This window comes from Danio rerio, chromosome 22 (assembly GCF_049306965.1).
Source record: "Danio rerio strain Tuebingen ecotype United States chromosome 22, GRCz12tu, whole genome shotgun sequence".
NCBI lineage: Eukaryota > Metazoa > Chordata > Actinopteri > Cypriniformes > Danionidae > Danio > Danio rerio.
In genome coordinates this window covers 16,737,501-16,753,763 of record NC_133197.1, presented here as the reverse complement: position 1 = coordinate 16,753,763, position 16,263 = coordinate 16,737,501, and the positions used below count along the sequence as shown (strand labels likewise).

At 34.6% G+C, this 16,263-nt stretch overlaps 1 protein-coding gene across 23 annotated transcripts in view; it reads left to right on the top strand.

The window, feature by feature from the left end:
* The window catches only part of nfia (nuclear factor I/A), a 226,351-nt gene that overhangs the window by 554 nt on the left and 209,534 nt on the right, over positions 1 to 16,263 (top strand). For 9 of the 23 annotated variants that reach the window (XM_073936551.1, XM_073936542.1, XM_073936548.1 and 6 more), the window contains exons 2-4: positions 321 to 482; positions 9,480 to 9,547; positions 11,811 to 11,939. In XM_073936551.1, coding sequence (XP_073792652.1) covers positions 11,844 to 11,939 — 96 coding nt within the window. In that variant the 5' untranslated portion in view covers positions 321 to 482; positions 9,480 to 9,547; positions 11,811 to 11,843. Of the gene's footprint in view, positions 1 to 320; positions 487 to 9,479; positions 9,548 to 10,759; positions 10,912 to 11,787; positions 11,940 to 16,263 lie in introns of those variants that run through there. The other 14 variants (XM_073936532.1, XM_009296240.5, XM_009296239.5 and 11 more) reach the window with 5 other exon arrangements.

The window sequence follows — 16,263 nt, the reverse complement described above, 5'->3', positions numbered from 1 at the left end:
AATAAAACATCAAATGTGGGTGAAACAATTTTTCATTGACATAAAAAAGATGTTTATGTAAAAATTTGTTGGAATACTAAACTATATGACATAAGAACTAGTTATACTTCGTATGTCTATATATTTTAAATAATATAAAGGTTCTAGGTTGCAAAGCTAATGATTCAAAGGTTTTTATACTACAGCTAATTGTTTTTAAAGTTAAAATAATTAATATGTAATTCAAGGTTTCACTCTGAACCTGTAATAATTATGTATCTGTATGTGTGTGTGTGTGTGTGTATGCATATTTTAATTAATTGATTATATTTATTTTGCAGAAGTGAAGAGATGGGGTGATGAGAAGGAAGATGAGTGAAGGTCAAGACAACAGTGCCGAGGACGCTGCTGGCTGACATGGGACATCTCACTGACAGCTTTGGCCGCCATTCATCGCCATTCTCTGTGATTAACTATGATGTGCCAGGATGAACATCACTGAGGCGGGTATATTGTAGGGCAAGAGCCCTGCACCACACAAACCGCCTATTGCCTTAAATGGCAGAATGGCACCACATCTTGTTTTGGGGAGATGCAGCACTGTGGCATTTGGCATACCTTATCAGCATTTGGCCGCCATTCATAGTGTCTGCAGGGCCTTTTTTCTTCCAGCGCCCCAGTTTTCATGCTCATGCAACATAGCAAATCCTTCAAAAGTTGTATGTTTTTCTTGACTCAGCCATCAACTTTCCACTAACAAAATTGATGAATGCCTTCAAATGATCCATTATGATGTCTTTAAAGATTCAGAGGGTATAAATAGTGCTGAAGGACACTCCTGAGGTTATCTGCCAACCAGTCATTAATCTGTTGCGTGGGGTTAATTGTCTAGGAGTTTGTTCTCGTGTCAACGTTGTAACAAAATGACCATCACTTTAAAGGCATTCATCAAGTCCAATATTTACAAGAAAAGTTGCTTGGGTGTGATTATAATGAACGTGACGCTGATATAGCACATCTTGGCCACGTGTAGATGCTTGAAGCAGATGGTCCTCATGGCCGTGGCTCAAGCCTCTTCTCTTTAGCCGACTTTCTTATCTCTGCCAGGCCCTTAGTCTCAGGCTGTGCGCTTCTGGCACCCGTCGTGCACAATATTTTTTTTTTTACACACATATCGACTATAAACAAACAGATGTGTATGTATTTGGGTCAGCTGGAATAAAAAAGCTAATTTTTATATCAAATTTCTTACACTCGTACCATTCTGTGAGTATAGAAAGAACCGTAAATACATATTACCATACGATAAAAGTTCAAGCTAAATGTGTTGCTAAAATGTCATTTAACTTTTCAGTAACAAAAAAAATGTTTATTACCTAAATTTGTCAGTAAAACTCATTTAAAATTAGTTGGCAAATACTGTTGAAATGTCACAAAATGTCAACCACTTTTTGCCAAATGTCACGTTTTTGCATTTTTGTCATGTAGACTGAGGTAAAAATATTTGACGTTTTATCTTAGGGACTACATTTATAAGACGTAAATGTTTTTGCACATCGCATCACGCATTGTGTAAAAATTAAGGTAAACAAATTTATATATATGATATTATGAATATATAATCTGCAGATTCCCCATAATGCACATCATTATTTTGCCAAGTATGATTCACTTCTGGATTAACATCTATGTTGATCCTGGAACATCATATTAGCTCGAAAAAATGTAATCCCTACCTATTCCCTACCCTTAAACCCAGCCATAACTGTAAATTATTCCCAAAATCAGAGGGCAATAATAGTTAAATAACAATTATGTAGAAGTACATAAAACTAGCCATAAGCCTAAACTTAACATAAACGCTAAACGTATTCCTTTCTTATGATTGGGTGATTCAAAACTGATCCGAGAGTTCTTGTCACTGCAACAGTTCTGGTAGCTCAAACCTGCTAGGGAGCAGGCTCATTTCATAAAAACAGGATTAAATTGGGTCAGTTTAAGCAAAGATAATACAGAAAGTATGTACCTAATTCTGATATTTTCTTAAGGTAGTACCAGTATTATATATTTATCTATCTATCTATCTATCTATATATATATATATATATATATATATATATATATATATATATATATATATATATATATATATATATATATTAATAAAACTTATGCAATCTGCACTCTGAAATAAAAGTACAAAGACTGCTACCTGGTGGTTCAAAGAGAAAATTTATTGATATGAACTTTTTAGATTGCTTTAGTACAATTTGTGTATGATAATAGACATGCACAATATGTGACTTTAAAAAAAAGAAGAAGCAATAATACAAAATATAAAAAGTAAAGCATGCAGCCCACAACAAAGGTGGAAAGTTATTGCGTATCATATTTAACAAACCGTTTACTACAAATTTTATGTAATTTTGCTCACATGGATAATTGAATGTTAATCAGATGATGTCATTATGCTGCTGTGCCATCAGCCAATCGTTGCATTGCTGATCATGATTTCGGGATCAATAGATCAGTCCTTCACACCAAGCACAGATCCCAGATCAGTTCATCCAAACATTTTAATCTGGTTCGCAAACTTGTTTTAAGAACCAAATTAGCTGGAGTTCAGTTATCAAGATTAAAAGATCCAGGATCAGCCGGATCATCTTCGATCATTTAAGCATGGTACGAAGAACAGACCCCAGGAACATATCCTACTTGGTGAAACAAGGTTTACATCCTTATGATACCATATTATCATACTTGTAGGGCAACGTTAGATGAACAAAAATATTGCAATAGATGTTTGCCAACATGTGTTTTAACCATAGCATAAAACGCAAGCAGTTTGTCAAGCAGACAAACTGACCAACCTTTTAATGAAAACCTGTTATAAATGTTTTATTGACCCTTCTGCGATGCCACCAGCTAAATTTTATTAACTTGCTTCATGCTGAAGGTGACCCAGCACACCAGAATTTCAACACCACTGTCTAGTAGATTAATTTTCAAACAAATAGTATAGTACAGTATTGGGCTGCATCTGAAATCACACACTTCTTTACTATTTGCTACATTAAAAAGAGTATGCGAGCTGAATAGTATGCCTTAATTCATAGTGTTTAAAAAAACAATGGGCAAGAAGTACCAGATGACCCACTAGTTCTGGTTAGTATCTGAAGTGTGCATCCAATGGACACTTTATTATCCCATAATGCCACACGAAAAAATTCATAAATGGAAGTGATGCGAACACAACTGACGCGAGTAGGTCACGTGATTATAAAGATACGTCCAAATTTCATTCATATTACTCACACTCATATTATATACAATTACAATGATGATAAAGCTGGCAATAAGTTTTTAATGATTAATGAAGGAATTATAATGCTTTGTTTCGTGATTTCATCTTCATTTACAAGTAGCAGGGTATTTACAGCTACTGTATATTTCTGTTTGTTCGCATCCCGTCTCTTTGTGCCCCCTGGTGGCAAAGTCGCATACTGCTGTTACACCTAAAAACATGTTCTTAAACCCTTAGTCTTGCTGTGGCACCAAGTGCGGCAGTAATGGTCATTTTGAAGTGTCACCCGCTGTAGAACTTACTTTTCTAACATGTAGTAAATTTAAATTCAAATGTAGTTCCTACTCGAGCTGTAGACTATTTCGGACGCAGCCTTGGTGAAATATCAATATGGGCATCTGTGTATCAATATAATATTGCTGGAGATGCTGTATCAATGTTTTCCCCATCCCAAAAAATTGCTTTCAAGAAATTATTTTCCATGGCCATTGTTATTCATCATAGCAGTTTGTGTAAATGAAGCAACATTTATTCCAACTTAATTGGTACTTGAATATATTAAATCGTTTTTTTAAGATGGCAAAGCATTAAGTTAGCAAAAATCATTAGTATTTTGATGCTACATTACAGTCTTTTCAAGAAGTCATTAACTGATTCATCTCAATATGCCTTCCATTTTTTTTTAAATAAACAAATGATTATTAAACTTCTTTAAATCATAGTAAAGTCATTTTTACACCTTTTTGTATAAATTTTCTAGCACTCGCTTCAGTATACACACTCATCGGCCACTTTATTAGGTGCATCTGTCCAACTGCTGGTCAGCGCAAATTTCTAATCAGCCAATCACATGGCATATATACATGGTCAAGACGATCTGCTGCAGCTCAAATCAAGCATTAGAATGGGGGAAAAAAGGTATTTTAAGTGACTTTGAACATGGCGTGGATATTGATGCCAGACAGGCTGGTCTGAGTATTTCAGAAACTGTTGATCTACTGGGATTTTTACGCGCAACCATCTATAGGGTTTACAGAGAATGGGCAGTAAAAGAAAAAATCCAGTGAGCAGAAGTTATGTGGGCGCAAATGCCTTGTTGATGCCAGAGGTCAGAGGAGAATGGCCAGACTGATTCAAGCTAATAGAAAGGCAATAGTAACTCAAATAATCACTCGTTACAACCGGTGTTTGCAGAAGAGAATCTCTGAACGCACAACACGTCTAACCTTGAGGTGGATGGGCTACAGCAGCAGAAGACCACACCGGGTGCCATTTCTGTCAGCTAAGAACAGGAAACTGAGGCTAATATTTGCAGAGGCTCACCAAAATTGAACAATAGAAGATTGGAAACGTTGCCTGGTCTGATGAGTCTCGATTTCTGCTGCAACACTTTGGATGGTATGATCAGAATTTGGCATCAGCAACATGAAAGCATGGATCCATCCTGCCTTGTATCAACAAGTCAGGTTGCCAGTGGTGGTGTAATGGTGTGGGCGATATTTTGGGCCTACTTTGGGCCCATTAGTACCAATTGAGCATTGTGTCAATGCCCCAGCCTACCTGAGAATTGTTGCTGACCCCATCCCTTTACGACTACAGCGGAGCCATCTTCTGATGGCTACTTCCAGCAGGATAACACACCATGTCATAAAGGGCGAATCATCTCAGACTGGCTTCTTAAACATAATAATGAGTTCACTGTACTCAAATGGCCTCCACAGTCACCAGACTCAATCCAATAGAGCACCTTTGGTATGTGGTGGTATGGGAGATTTGCATTATGGATGTGCAGCTGTCAAATTTGCAGCAACTGCATGATGCTATCATGTCAATGTAGACCAAAATCTCTGAGGAATATTTACAGTACCTAGTTGAATCTATGCCACGAAGGATTAAGGCAGTTCTGAAGACATAATGGGGTCCAACCCTGTACTAGTAATGTGTACCTAATAAAGTGGCCGGTGAGTGTAACTATCCGCTATGAATATGAATGACCACATGCAGTAAATTGTTCTAGATTTCATTCTCATTGATTCCAGACAGGTTTTTTCCCAAACAATGGCTGCACTATTGGATGCTTTTCCCTGGCTTCCTCTGGCAAATTGAAACATTTTGAACCGCACTATAGGCCAGACGTCCATGCGGTGTGTTTCTAATTGACGAAGCGCATTTGCAGCAGGTCCTTATTACTTCCTTTGTTTAGCGTTTATCTAGCAGGCGAAATCAAGCGGAAGTTTTCCTCCGTGGCTTCTCTTTTTCTCTTTTTAATCGCTTATTCCTGTCATCTCTTGTCTACAATAGTTTTAGATCCCTGTATAGTTTTTGTGACATTTTAAAGACATCGTTGAGGTATATCAGTCATAACAGCCGAGTAATATCAATGCTAACGAGACCACAGATGATGAGGGATTGTTTATTTGGCTACATCCAATTCCCTTTACAGTTTAATAACCTGGAACATAATGGCATCTGCCAACAATCAGAAGGGAGAATGCATGGAAATAAACACTGGTGCTTCCTGGTTTTGTCAAATGCCTCAAGTTTGCTCTGTTAGACAGCTTCTTTTGCTTAGAATTAGGGGGTGTTTACATGACACTCTTTTCAACTAAAAGCAGAAAACTTTTTATTTGTTTTGGCTGTTTAGTTAAATGACAATGGCGTTTGGGACCTTAAAGGGATAGTTCACTCCAAAATGACAATTTCCTTATTGTTTAAGCACACTGAAGTGGTTAAAACTTTTTTGAATATCTTTTTTTTATGTTGAACACAAAACAAAATATTCTCAAGAATGTTGTAAACCAACATACATTGACTTTCATAGTTTGAACAACATATGAGTCACTATGTTTCCATCAAGATTTAAATTTATGCGCATAAATGTCACATAAAAGATGAGCAAATAAAGCAGCGTTTTTATTCAAGTAGTCAAACAGAACAAATTTGTCACTTTCTGATTAACTGGCGCCAAATATCAAAAGTAAAAACAGAGTTTGCTGGGGTAGGAAAAGTTGAGTGAATCTTTTACTTATTCAATAAATGACTTGCGCTTTAGAAGACGATGCCGATGCACAATGAAGGCACAGTGGCATTTAAAGGAGTGAAACACAGAGCGCAGACACTCTTTGACGGTTCTGGAGGTAATAAATAATATAATAACACTAATACTGAAATGGTTAAGGCGTTTTAGAATGACCAAAACAACATTTCAGATGTTTTACAATGTGTTCAGTCTGCTGGTTTGTCCAATCACACACATTTTTTTCATCACATGATCTCTTATAACAAAATCACATTACCTTTTTTAATGCGCATACTGGAATTAGTTCGGTAAAAGTGTGTAATTTATGTGCATCTTATCGAATTAAAAGTTTATCCTACTCAGTTATATGCATACATTTTATTTTCAAAATAAATGCTCCTCTTGGTGTTTCCATCAAAATTTTTTTTATGCGCATATACAAACTGTACATATACAAGCTAATGGCTGCTTGTGTCATTTCATTTTTAAGTGAACTTTCCCTTTAAAATGAGCTTGACAAGTTTCTTATGATGTGCAGTAATTGTATTTATTCGAAAAAATGACACATTAATTGTTTCAAATATCGGAGCAGATTACTCAAATTTTTTGAACAGTTTAAAATTTTAACTATTTAAAAATTTATATTTGGGGTAATATTTCAAAATATACTTATTACATATAGTTTTATTAACTAATTAATTATTATTTATATATCTTAATAAATATTTTTAATACTTTACATTTTATATATTTTAAATATTTCAGTATTTTGTTTCACCTTAAAGTGTGTTAGTGTGGAAGGAAAAAAATGTAGCTATATTAAAAAATAGTTTTTAATATTATACCCTTTTGATGCATTTCTTTCTTCAGATCTGGCTTTTTCTTACATTTTATTTAAACCAGATCAGTCTAGGTTTTCTCGCCTCATGTTAATCCTGGCTGTTTTAATACTGCTGTACAGCCTTTGACCCATGGCTTAACCTCCATATTTGCATATTTGATACCAATGTCATTAACTTAATGAACACAGCACACAGCTTACGCATAAAAGGCTACAAATGGTGCCCAAACTTTTTCATATGAAGAGCCAAAAACCCAACATAATTGAGAGCCATGGGCCCATGATAAATATATCAAACTATATGACATTAAAATTGAAATGGATAATTTTGTAATTCATTTAAAAATATTCAAAACATAACTTTAAATCCCATTAACTAATGCAGTATAACTTTTTTAAAGGATAATTTATTGCAATAAAAACATTAAAAATTAAAAAGTCTTTGCATTGTTCTATATTCGTTGGGTGACTAATCTAAGTTAAAGCATTTGAATTGAAACATTTAATTTCAGTTACCTGTTATATTTAATTAAAAATCTCTAAACCATCTCCATCATTCTTCCTCTTTTGTTCTTCCTAGTTTGGGCATCTCTGCTCTAAATCCTCATATTATTGCTGACGGTACACTTCAATTTATTCTTTTCAAACTATTTCATCCTCCTAAAATTTTGCAACAGTTTTGCTCTCAAATGCTAGGACAAGGGTTTTCATGAAAGGGCTGGTGTTTCTGTGGCTTTCCAAGATATTTAATTCAAGTTTATTTATATCTCTTTCTTCTGCAAAAATTAATATTTTAAAGAAGCTTTACATAAGGTGCATGTTATTGCATTGCAGTCAAATTAAGTTAAAGTTACAATCAAGTATAAGTTGTAATATACAGACATAGTTAAACTGCAATTGTATAGCATATGGGTCATGTCTATTATTATAAACAGTGCTAATGCAGTTAAAAAAAGGGACTTGAGTTTCAGATTATTACTAAAATTTCTAAACAGATAAGTAAAACAAGTTTTTTCAAACAGACAGTTTGTTTTTTTTTTACTTCCTGTTGATATCTCTGACAAATGACCAAGTTTCTTGCTTGAATATGGAAAATATCTTTTTTTTATTTATGGAATTGGAGATGTGTTTGCATGCTTTTAGTATAGTGTGTTCAGCTGGTTTTACACTAGTAAACTTAACCAAGTGTGATGCGATTCACTACAGCATATGTAAATGCTAAGTGTGCATGAAGAGGGATTTATTTTGGAAAAATAGTTGTTCTCATATCGGCAGTTTGAAGAGTTAGTAACATCAGTGTAGCATGGCTTCAGGAGCGTGTCGTTCATGCTTTGTAGACTGCAGCTGGTGCTATTTTGTTTGAATTTTCTGCAAAACAGGTCTGTACACAAAAGACCTTTTACCATGTGAAAAATCAAGTTTTCTGTTCTAGAAAGTGGCTGGATGTGTAGGTTTGGCATTTTATAGTGGGAGAGTACTTTTCCATGGCAAAGCTTGTTCCACATGAAAGAAAATCACTTGTAGAAAATTCTGTTTTTGATGAATTTGAAGTAAAATAAGATTAGCAGGAAGATGCCATACATGTGTGGCTTCATTTTTTGGCTACTAACCACTGTATGAATGTAAATCTGTAATCCAAGATATATATTTAGAGAAAGCCTTGCTTTTAAACTGATTTGATTTTTTGTTTTATATTGTGAATGGTATTTCAGAAATGTATTGTTTATGGTTTATGATAGAGATTAGAATAGGTATGGGCTGGTGTAAGATTCATAGGGTATGATAACCTTAAATATAAATATCACGGTTTCATGGTATCACGGTATTGTAAGTACTGCTCAAAATTAGGCTCTTTTTAAATGTCTGGATAAAAAAACAACCCCCCCCCCCCATTAAACACAATCCGTTTTATTTTTAAGAAACATTTCAAATATTTTGGCACAGTAAACATGTCAGACTGAATAATTCAAATAAACTACTGACTTCAGCTATCTTCATTAGTTTCAAAAACTTGAAAAGGCAGCTGAAATTGAACTGACCAGTAGCTTTATTTAGAGATGTGGAGATACTGTTGCCCTTAAAAACTAATTAAAATAGTCTTAAAAGCACATAATAAAAAAAAACATATATACCGTAGGAATGGTATTACAGAAAATTTGAGCTGTTGTAAAACCTTAACTTTTCTAAACCGCAGTACACTTTGAAACCGGTTATTGCCCCATGCCTAGATTGGAATATGTTGTCATTAATGCTTATGCAAAGTATTTCTGATATATTTATTGTTCTCAAAATACTTTCCCATTTCTTCTTCTTTTTTTTTTGTTCTTGATATATAGGAAAAGGAAGACAGCTTCATATTCAAGTATGCTACAGTACTTTCTTCATCAGCAGAGAGTGTGTTAAGGTAAGGTTATGCTTTGAGATCTTAAAGAAAGCTTAGCTTCTGAAACTTGAGCAAAATTGAATCAAAGCAGGTCAGATCAGTACAAGAGTGCCTTCTACTGGGCAACCGAGGAATGTGAAAGTTTGGATGTGGGATGTTTTGTTTTCTGTTTTAGCAAAAGATTAAAATACATTTTGCACACCTTTAGATTTAAAATGCAACTGTTTAATCATTTTAAACATAAGTATTGAATTTACATTATTAAATTAAATGACATTTTTATTACATTATTTTGCAATCCTTTTTAAATATGCTTGCAAACAATTTATATGGTCTGAATTTAAACAAATTAAGTTAAACATGACTAAATTAAAATAGTTTGTTTAAATTCAGCCCTTATAAATTGTTTGTAACCACATACATTCTTATGTGAAGTTATTTTTGTAACCATCGATACTGGCTATTTATAGAAGTGTTCCAAAGTAATTAATTTAAATGCACTATTCAGAGGCGATAGCACTTAAACAGACAGCATTGTTGAAATGATTACCACCCCAAGCTTTTATAACAAGAGGGCTGTAATTGCATTCCTGTGTGATGCTAGCCCAGTCTTTGGCTGCGTGTGGACCCCGATGACCTGTGAGATGTATATAGTAAACAGTGCTCGCTGGCCGTATGGCACAGCTCCCAATCAGGGCTAGTGTCCAGACCCCTGCCGTTCTGTTCGCAAGATTATCTGCCATCGTTTCTCACTGAGCCCAGCGTTACCGTGGCGGATGAGTTTTATTTTGAGTCGTAAAGTTCACACAGAGCTTATGGTATATAAATAAAACTAAAGTAAATAGTAACTTATTTCTGATAATGAATTTAGTCATTTTGAATTTGACATTAAGAACAATATATTTTTTTTGTTTTTTAAATACTTTATTTGAAGCATTCATGTGTGTTTATATGAATATATAACACTAAAATAAATATAATTTATATTTTAATAACAAATATTCCTATCTATCTATCTTTCTAGATAGATAGATAGATAGATAGATAGATAGATAGATAGATAGATAGATAGATAGATAGATAGATAGACAGACAGACAGATAGACAGACAGATGGATAGATAGAATATTCGGATTATTATATTAGTATTTATGTTATGCCAGAAGTATTAGCATATTTTCTGCATGCTTATGGTTTTTTTCAAATAAGCCAACTGAAAAGGCTGTGTTAAAGTTTCTCATAGGTTTGCCGCCGTGTTTAGTGATCCAAACCTTCGGCTAAGGGTTACCTGTGGTGCTCCACTTCTCCTTTCCCAACAACGTTCCCAATATCTCTGGCTAAATCACATTCCTCAGCCTTCGTCACAATGGGAGAACTGTTTGATGGTTTGTCCCTCTCTCTCTCTTGCCCATATCTCAGGTATTCCCCTTACTTAAGAACCCAAAGCACCCAGACCTCTCATAACCTCTGTCTCGACACCACTTTTAAGGACTTAAAAGCGAAAAAAAAAACCTTGAAATAAGAACATAAAGTTTTTAGAAGTTGTTTTTGTGATTAATAAAATAAAATATACATTTTTTAAATGATAAACTCAAAGTTAAAATTATTATAAATTAAATCAGAAGGATTTGAGTTGTTAATAACTCACATTGAAATAATTTAAACTTTCTCAGTGCTTTAAATATTATTGTAGGTGCACTCCACAATTTTAAAATAAATTTGCCCCCCCAAAAAAAGAAATCTTTCCGGCGCAGGGGGGGGAAGAAGTCCAAAACAAAACATTGCATGATAGTCTTTAAGTAGTTCCATCTGTCCAGCAGAATTTCAGGCTAATAGCCTGTGGCGCATCAGTCCGTTCCCTTAACTCCCGCAACCTGACTCTGTCCTATTAAATCTCTCCACTCCTCCAAAAAAAAAAAAAAAAAAAAAACAGTGAATGAAGGAGAAAAAGATCTTGAGCAGACCTAAGTCAACTAAATTGTGATAGTGATGATGATGATGATGGTGATGATGATGATGGCGGTGATGAAGCGCAAGCCCTAATTAAGGAGAAAAAAGGACCTCAGGCACTCAGTGATGTGGAAAAAAAGGGCTCATCATTGTGGTGTATTTTTTTAAGGACAGCTCGCTCTGTGAGCAGATGACTGCCGCTCACCTTGCCACGGGGTCTGCGTGAGATTGGTTCATTGTCAAGGATTTTTTTTTTTTTTTACCCATGATTCCATATGGTATGGAGTGGGCTACATGTTGCCCAACATGCCAGTGCAAATGTTTTCTCAATTAGGTGTCTTATCTCCGGTGAGTGCACTAGCATCAGATGAAGCTTGCTGACAGCGTAATGGCAGCTAAAACCTCGGAAGGCTCCATCAAATGGCAGCTCTGCTACGACATCTCGGCCAGGACTTGGTGGATGGTAAGTTGGCAGCGATTGAACTTTTTTTTTCTTCATCTTTTACCTTTTTTTTTTTTGGGGAGAAAAACTTCCCTCCTTCAATTTTTTTTTGATCCGCACAGACTTACTTGTCTTTTTGAAACTCCTCTTCTTCCTCTTGCGTCCAATTGCTTTTTTATTGTACTTTAGTTGCACATAATAGCTCCTTTATCTTCCTTTTAACGCACTCCTCCTTTATTGTTCAAGATGTCATATAACAAGCAACCTGAAACAAAAGCTCTTTTGTCGCACAAGTGACATTTCTCATTCATTCATTACTTTTTTCTCCTGTCACTCCGTATCCGCAAACGAGACGTCCCGTATGAGTGTGTGTGTGTGCTTTTTTTCCCCCTCTCTCTTTCCCTTTCCTCAGCAGCTTCTTCTTCCGCTTTCACTTGACTGAAAAGTTTCGCGCAGGAGTCCAAAGAAGGAAAACGCAAGCGAAAGGTCTTGATTCTTTTAATCCCTTGTTTACGCTGAGGTTTTGTGGTCCACGCGCTGCCGCTCGCTCCTCGGCTCTGACACTCGCGACGCTGCAATTAAAGCATGGAGAGGAGAGATGAAGAAAAAAAAAAAAGTGTTCTGGGACAAGACGGACTCTGTGCTGGGCCAGATTAACTTGCTTGTTGTGGTCAGTGAGGCCAGACAACCTTTGACATAACTGTCGCTCCAGCAGAAATGAGGAGAGGTGAAAGTGGGAGAGGAGAAAAAAATGTAGATGGTAGCGAGATGAGGAGGGGTAGGGATTCACAATAGTCTATTGTGGCCGGCAGTTACAAATGAGCCGCGTCGGGTACATGAAAGGCTTTTGGGTTCATTAAGCCATGATTCATTAGCCTGACTTGAACTTAAAACGGCATTATTGGCTACTTTTTAAACAAACCTGCAACTTTTTTTTTTCCTCGTCTTTTTTTCTTCTTCAGTTTTGCGTCCTTTCCAACTTAAACACAAGCTAGTTTTGTGTTCGCTGGAACAATAACTGTATTATTTCCCAGTTAAACTTCAGATCTCGGATTGTTTCCCCCCTCCTCCTTTCCGCCTTCGCCCGGGTCACATAAGCTTGTCTGTCTGTCTCTGTGTGTGTGTGTGTGTGTGACATTGCTGAGGAAAGTTGGTGAGACAGAAACTAAAGTACATGGCTTTTTTACCGCCTTTATGGGAAACTCCTTGAGCGGCCAGATTAGAGGAGAAGAAATGTTATATTCTGGTATCGGGGTGCAGGGCTTAATGGGATCGGGGCAGTTTCTGTGAAGTTGAGGGTGGTAATGGGTATGAATTCTTCTCGCCGATGCACACTGGGGATGTAGAGGCACCGCGGGAATGTGAGCTTCTGCAACTGTTTGGGGACTTTTTTTTTCTTTTAATCCCTTTTTTATTAGATTTTGATTCATTCCAATTTTTGCTGAAGCATTTTGTTCATTTATGCTGAGCATAAATAGCACTTTTTGTGATTATTTGATTTATTACAGAACAGGAATGCATGAGATTGTTGCTGTGTTTTATAGTCTTTAATGACAACTTCACTTTTTGTTTTTGTATTAGATGTAGATTAGAATGTTTTTAAAATACATTTTAGTATCCATTTTGACGGTTTAGCATTTTGAAATAAGACAAAAAATATTATTGAATATTGTGAGAATTTAAAATATATGTTACAATAGTTTTAATTGTCAAATCAAATTCTAAAATTCTGAATTGGAATATGAAGAAATTTTGTGCCAATTTAAAAATACACTTTGTTGTGATGGCATTCGGAACAGATTCTAAATTCAAATTTAATTAATGCTTTTGAAGGAATGGATGTCTTAAATATTCCAAACTATTTCCTAAAACAACATGTGGAATGTTTTTAGATCAGAATTTTTTTCATTCATTCGTCATTTGTACACACTTAATTTTAACATGCACAGAAACTATTTGAAATGGCATAATATATGAAAATTTATTTAATGTTTTTTACTTCGAAGTTTAGGTTATTTTAAAATCCCCGACTAATTGAAAATGCATTAAAATATTTTTTAATCCATTATAACAGCATACTACATTCTGTATCATGTCTTTGTATTTTATCATTTTATCATTTTCTCTATTTTTATACTGTCAGTTTTATTTTTTAATAAATGAATTGTGTATATGTTGTGCTATTTTAAATTATTGAATTGTGTCTATATATATATATATATATAGGTTTCTCTAAGTAAAATGTATTATTATTATTATTATTATTATTATTATTATTATTATTAATCTCTTAAAACCCACATCGAATATGTTGATATTATTATAGACAGTAAATTCTTTTATACATTTTATACATTGACTTAATTGAATTTAATTAAAAAATAGCATTATTGTCTGATTTAGTTTTTGTTTAATTGTATAATAATTAATGAACAGTCAAAACCTCGGTTAACTAAAACATACAATTTCTAAAATGCAATTATATATATTATAGCCTTTATATTTATGCCTTCAAGAACCACTGTACCTTTTAATTCAGATTGTCAGCACATTTAGTTATTCAACTATCTGTAAAGTTTAAAAGAAGCAACTGTGACGTCCTTAAAATAAAGCCATCAATATTCTCATTTAATTTTGACACACACACACACACACACATTGTTGTAAATGACCCTGTGCAATTAGCACCGCTTGTTCTCGTGAGCTTTTTAAGGTTAAAGACTCCGACCAGATCGTGAACGATGTCCACTCACCAGTGCACTAATGCCGCTACGATGGGATCCCTTACCACCTAAGGGCTAATGGGATTTTATCCTCTCCACAATTGGCACTTCTGTAATCTGCTTGTCAGTGAGCAGACGCCCCCGAGAGGCACCGAAATTTAAGGGCGAGGGCATAAAATCATCATATGATCACTGCTGTCAGGGTCCACTGGCATCCGGCGCCCGCAGCTCCAACGTCACAGATCAAATTAGGTTAAAAGACAGACAAAAACACTGTCAGCTTTTATAAGCCCGCTGCGTTAATTCTCTTCGCACGTGCTGTTTAAAATATTACATTCAGGGTTATTGCAGTATATAGGTTATAATGAGAGATAATTGCATCCGGTCAACGTAAAACTGGTTAATTAACATCTTAAGGCGGCCTTCAGTGTAAGTCTTGGAGTATAAATTATTCATGGTTTTGCGATTATTTCTTATATTGGATTATATATATTTTTAATAGGACTCTGGAAGAGGAGTAATTATGCTTTATTGCTTGCTGCATCATTTGGCTCTATTGTTTAGAGACTCATATAAGGGTAAACATTGATTTAATTGTGTGTTTTATTTCATTTGAATCGTGAATAATGTGGAACCATATGAAAAAGCAACTCATTTGAGAGATTCAGTAACTGTTGTAAGTTTAATTAATAGTTTTTTTATTATATTTTGTTGTTTAAATGATTTATACTGATTTGATTTGTATTTTTGTCACCAGATATGTTCAGATATTCAAGATATTTTTTGTTCTATTTTTTTTTTTTAGATAAACCAAACTAAATGTAAAGGAGAAATATTTTCTTGCCAACCAGATGAAATAATATTTTAAAATGTATTCATTTTAGTTGCAAAAATGATATTGTTTTAAGTTAAAACAAGACCAAATAAGGTTTTTCTGGTTTAATTATTCAGTTGTTTTATGTCTATTAAGTTTTCACAGGTTTAGTTGAATAGTTTTACTTTTAGTTATTTTGGTTTAATTTAAACTACATTAAAATGAGACATTTGCTTTTCTAGCTGAAATATATTCACTTTTATATTTTAATTATTTCTGTATTTGGTATTCAGTTAATGTTGATTTTATTTCAAGTTACATATAAGATATAGGATTTTTAAAAGTTAAACTATATAAAAATAAGATATATTTGCATGACAGCTTGCAGAAGTAAATTAAAAAACATTGTTTAAGGACTTTATACTAAGTATCGAAATAATTTTAGTTTAAGTGAACTGCAATAACCCTGAACTGTTAAACAGCTGGACTTAATAGCATTATAATGCTGGTAATAAAAGCAGTTCTTCTTTCAGATTATTTAGTAAACCGGTTTTATTTTATTACACACTCTTTATGACGTAACAAGTCTTTAAAGCTTTAAGACCACATGAAAAAAATGAACACAAATCAATCGTGGCACTTTGTTTTACTCAGCGTCCCATTTTTGCCGCCTGTTGTTCTTACTGTGTGTGCGTCGTGTCGGAGTGGAAGATGTTTCTAATTTGGCCTCCACCGTGGACTGCGGAGAAATGATTAGAGTGGAGGAAATTGGAGGATTAAAATTGTCTGCTTGAACTTCCTGAGCACC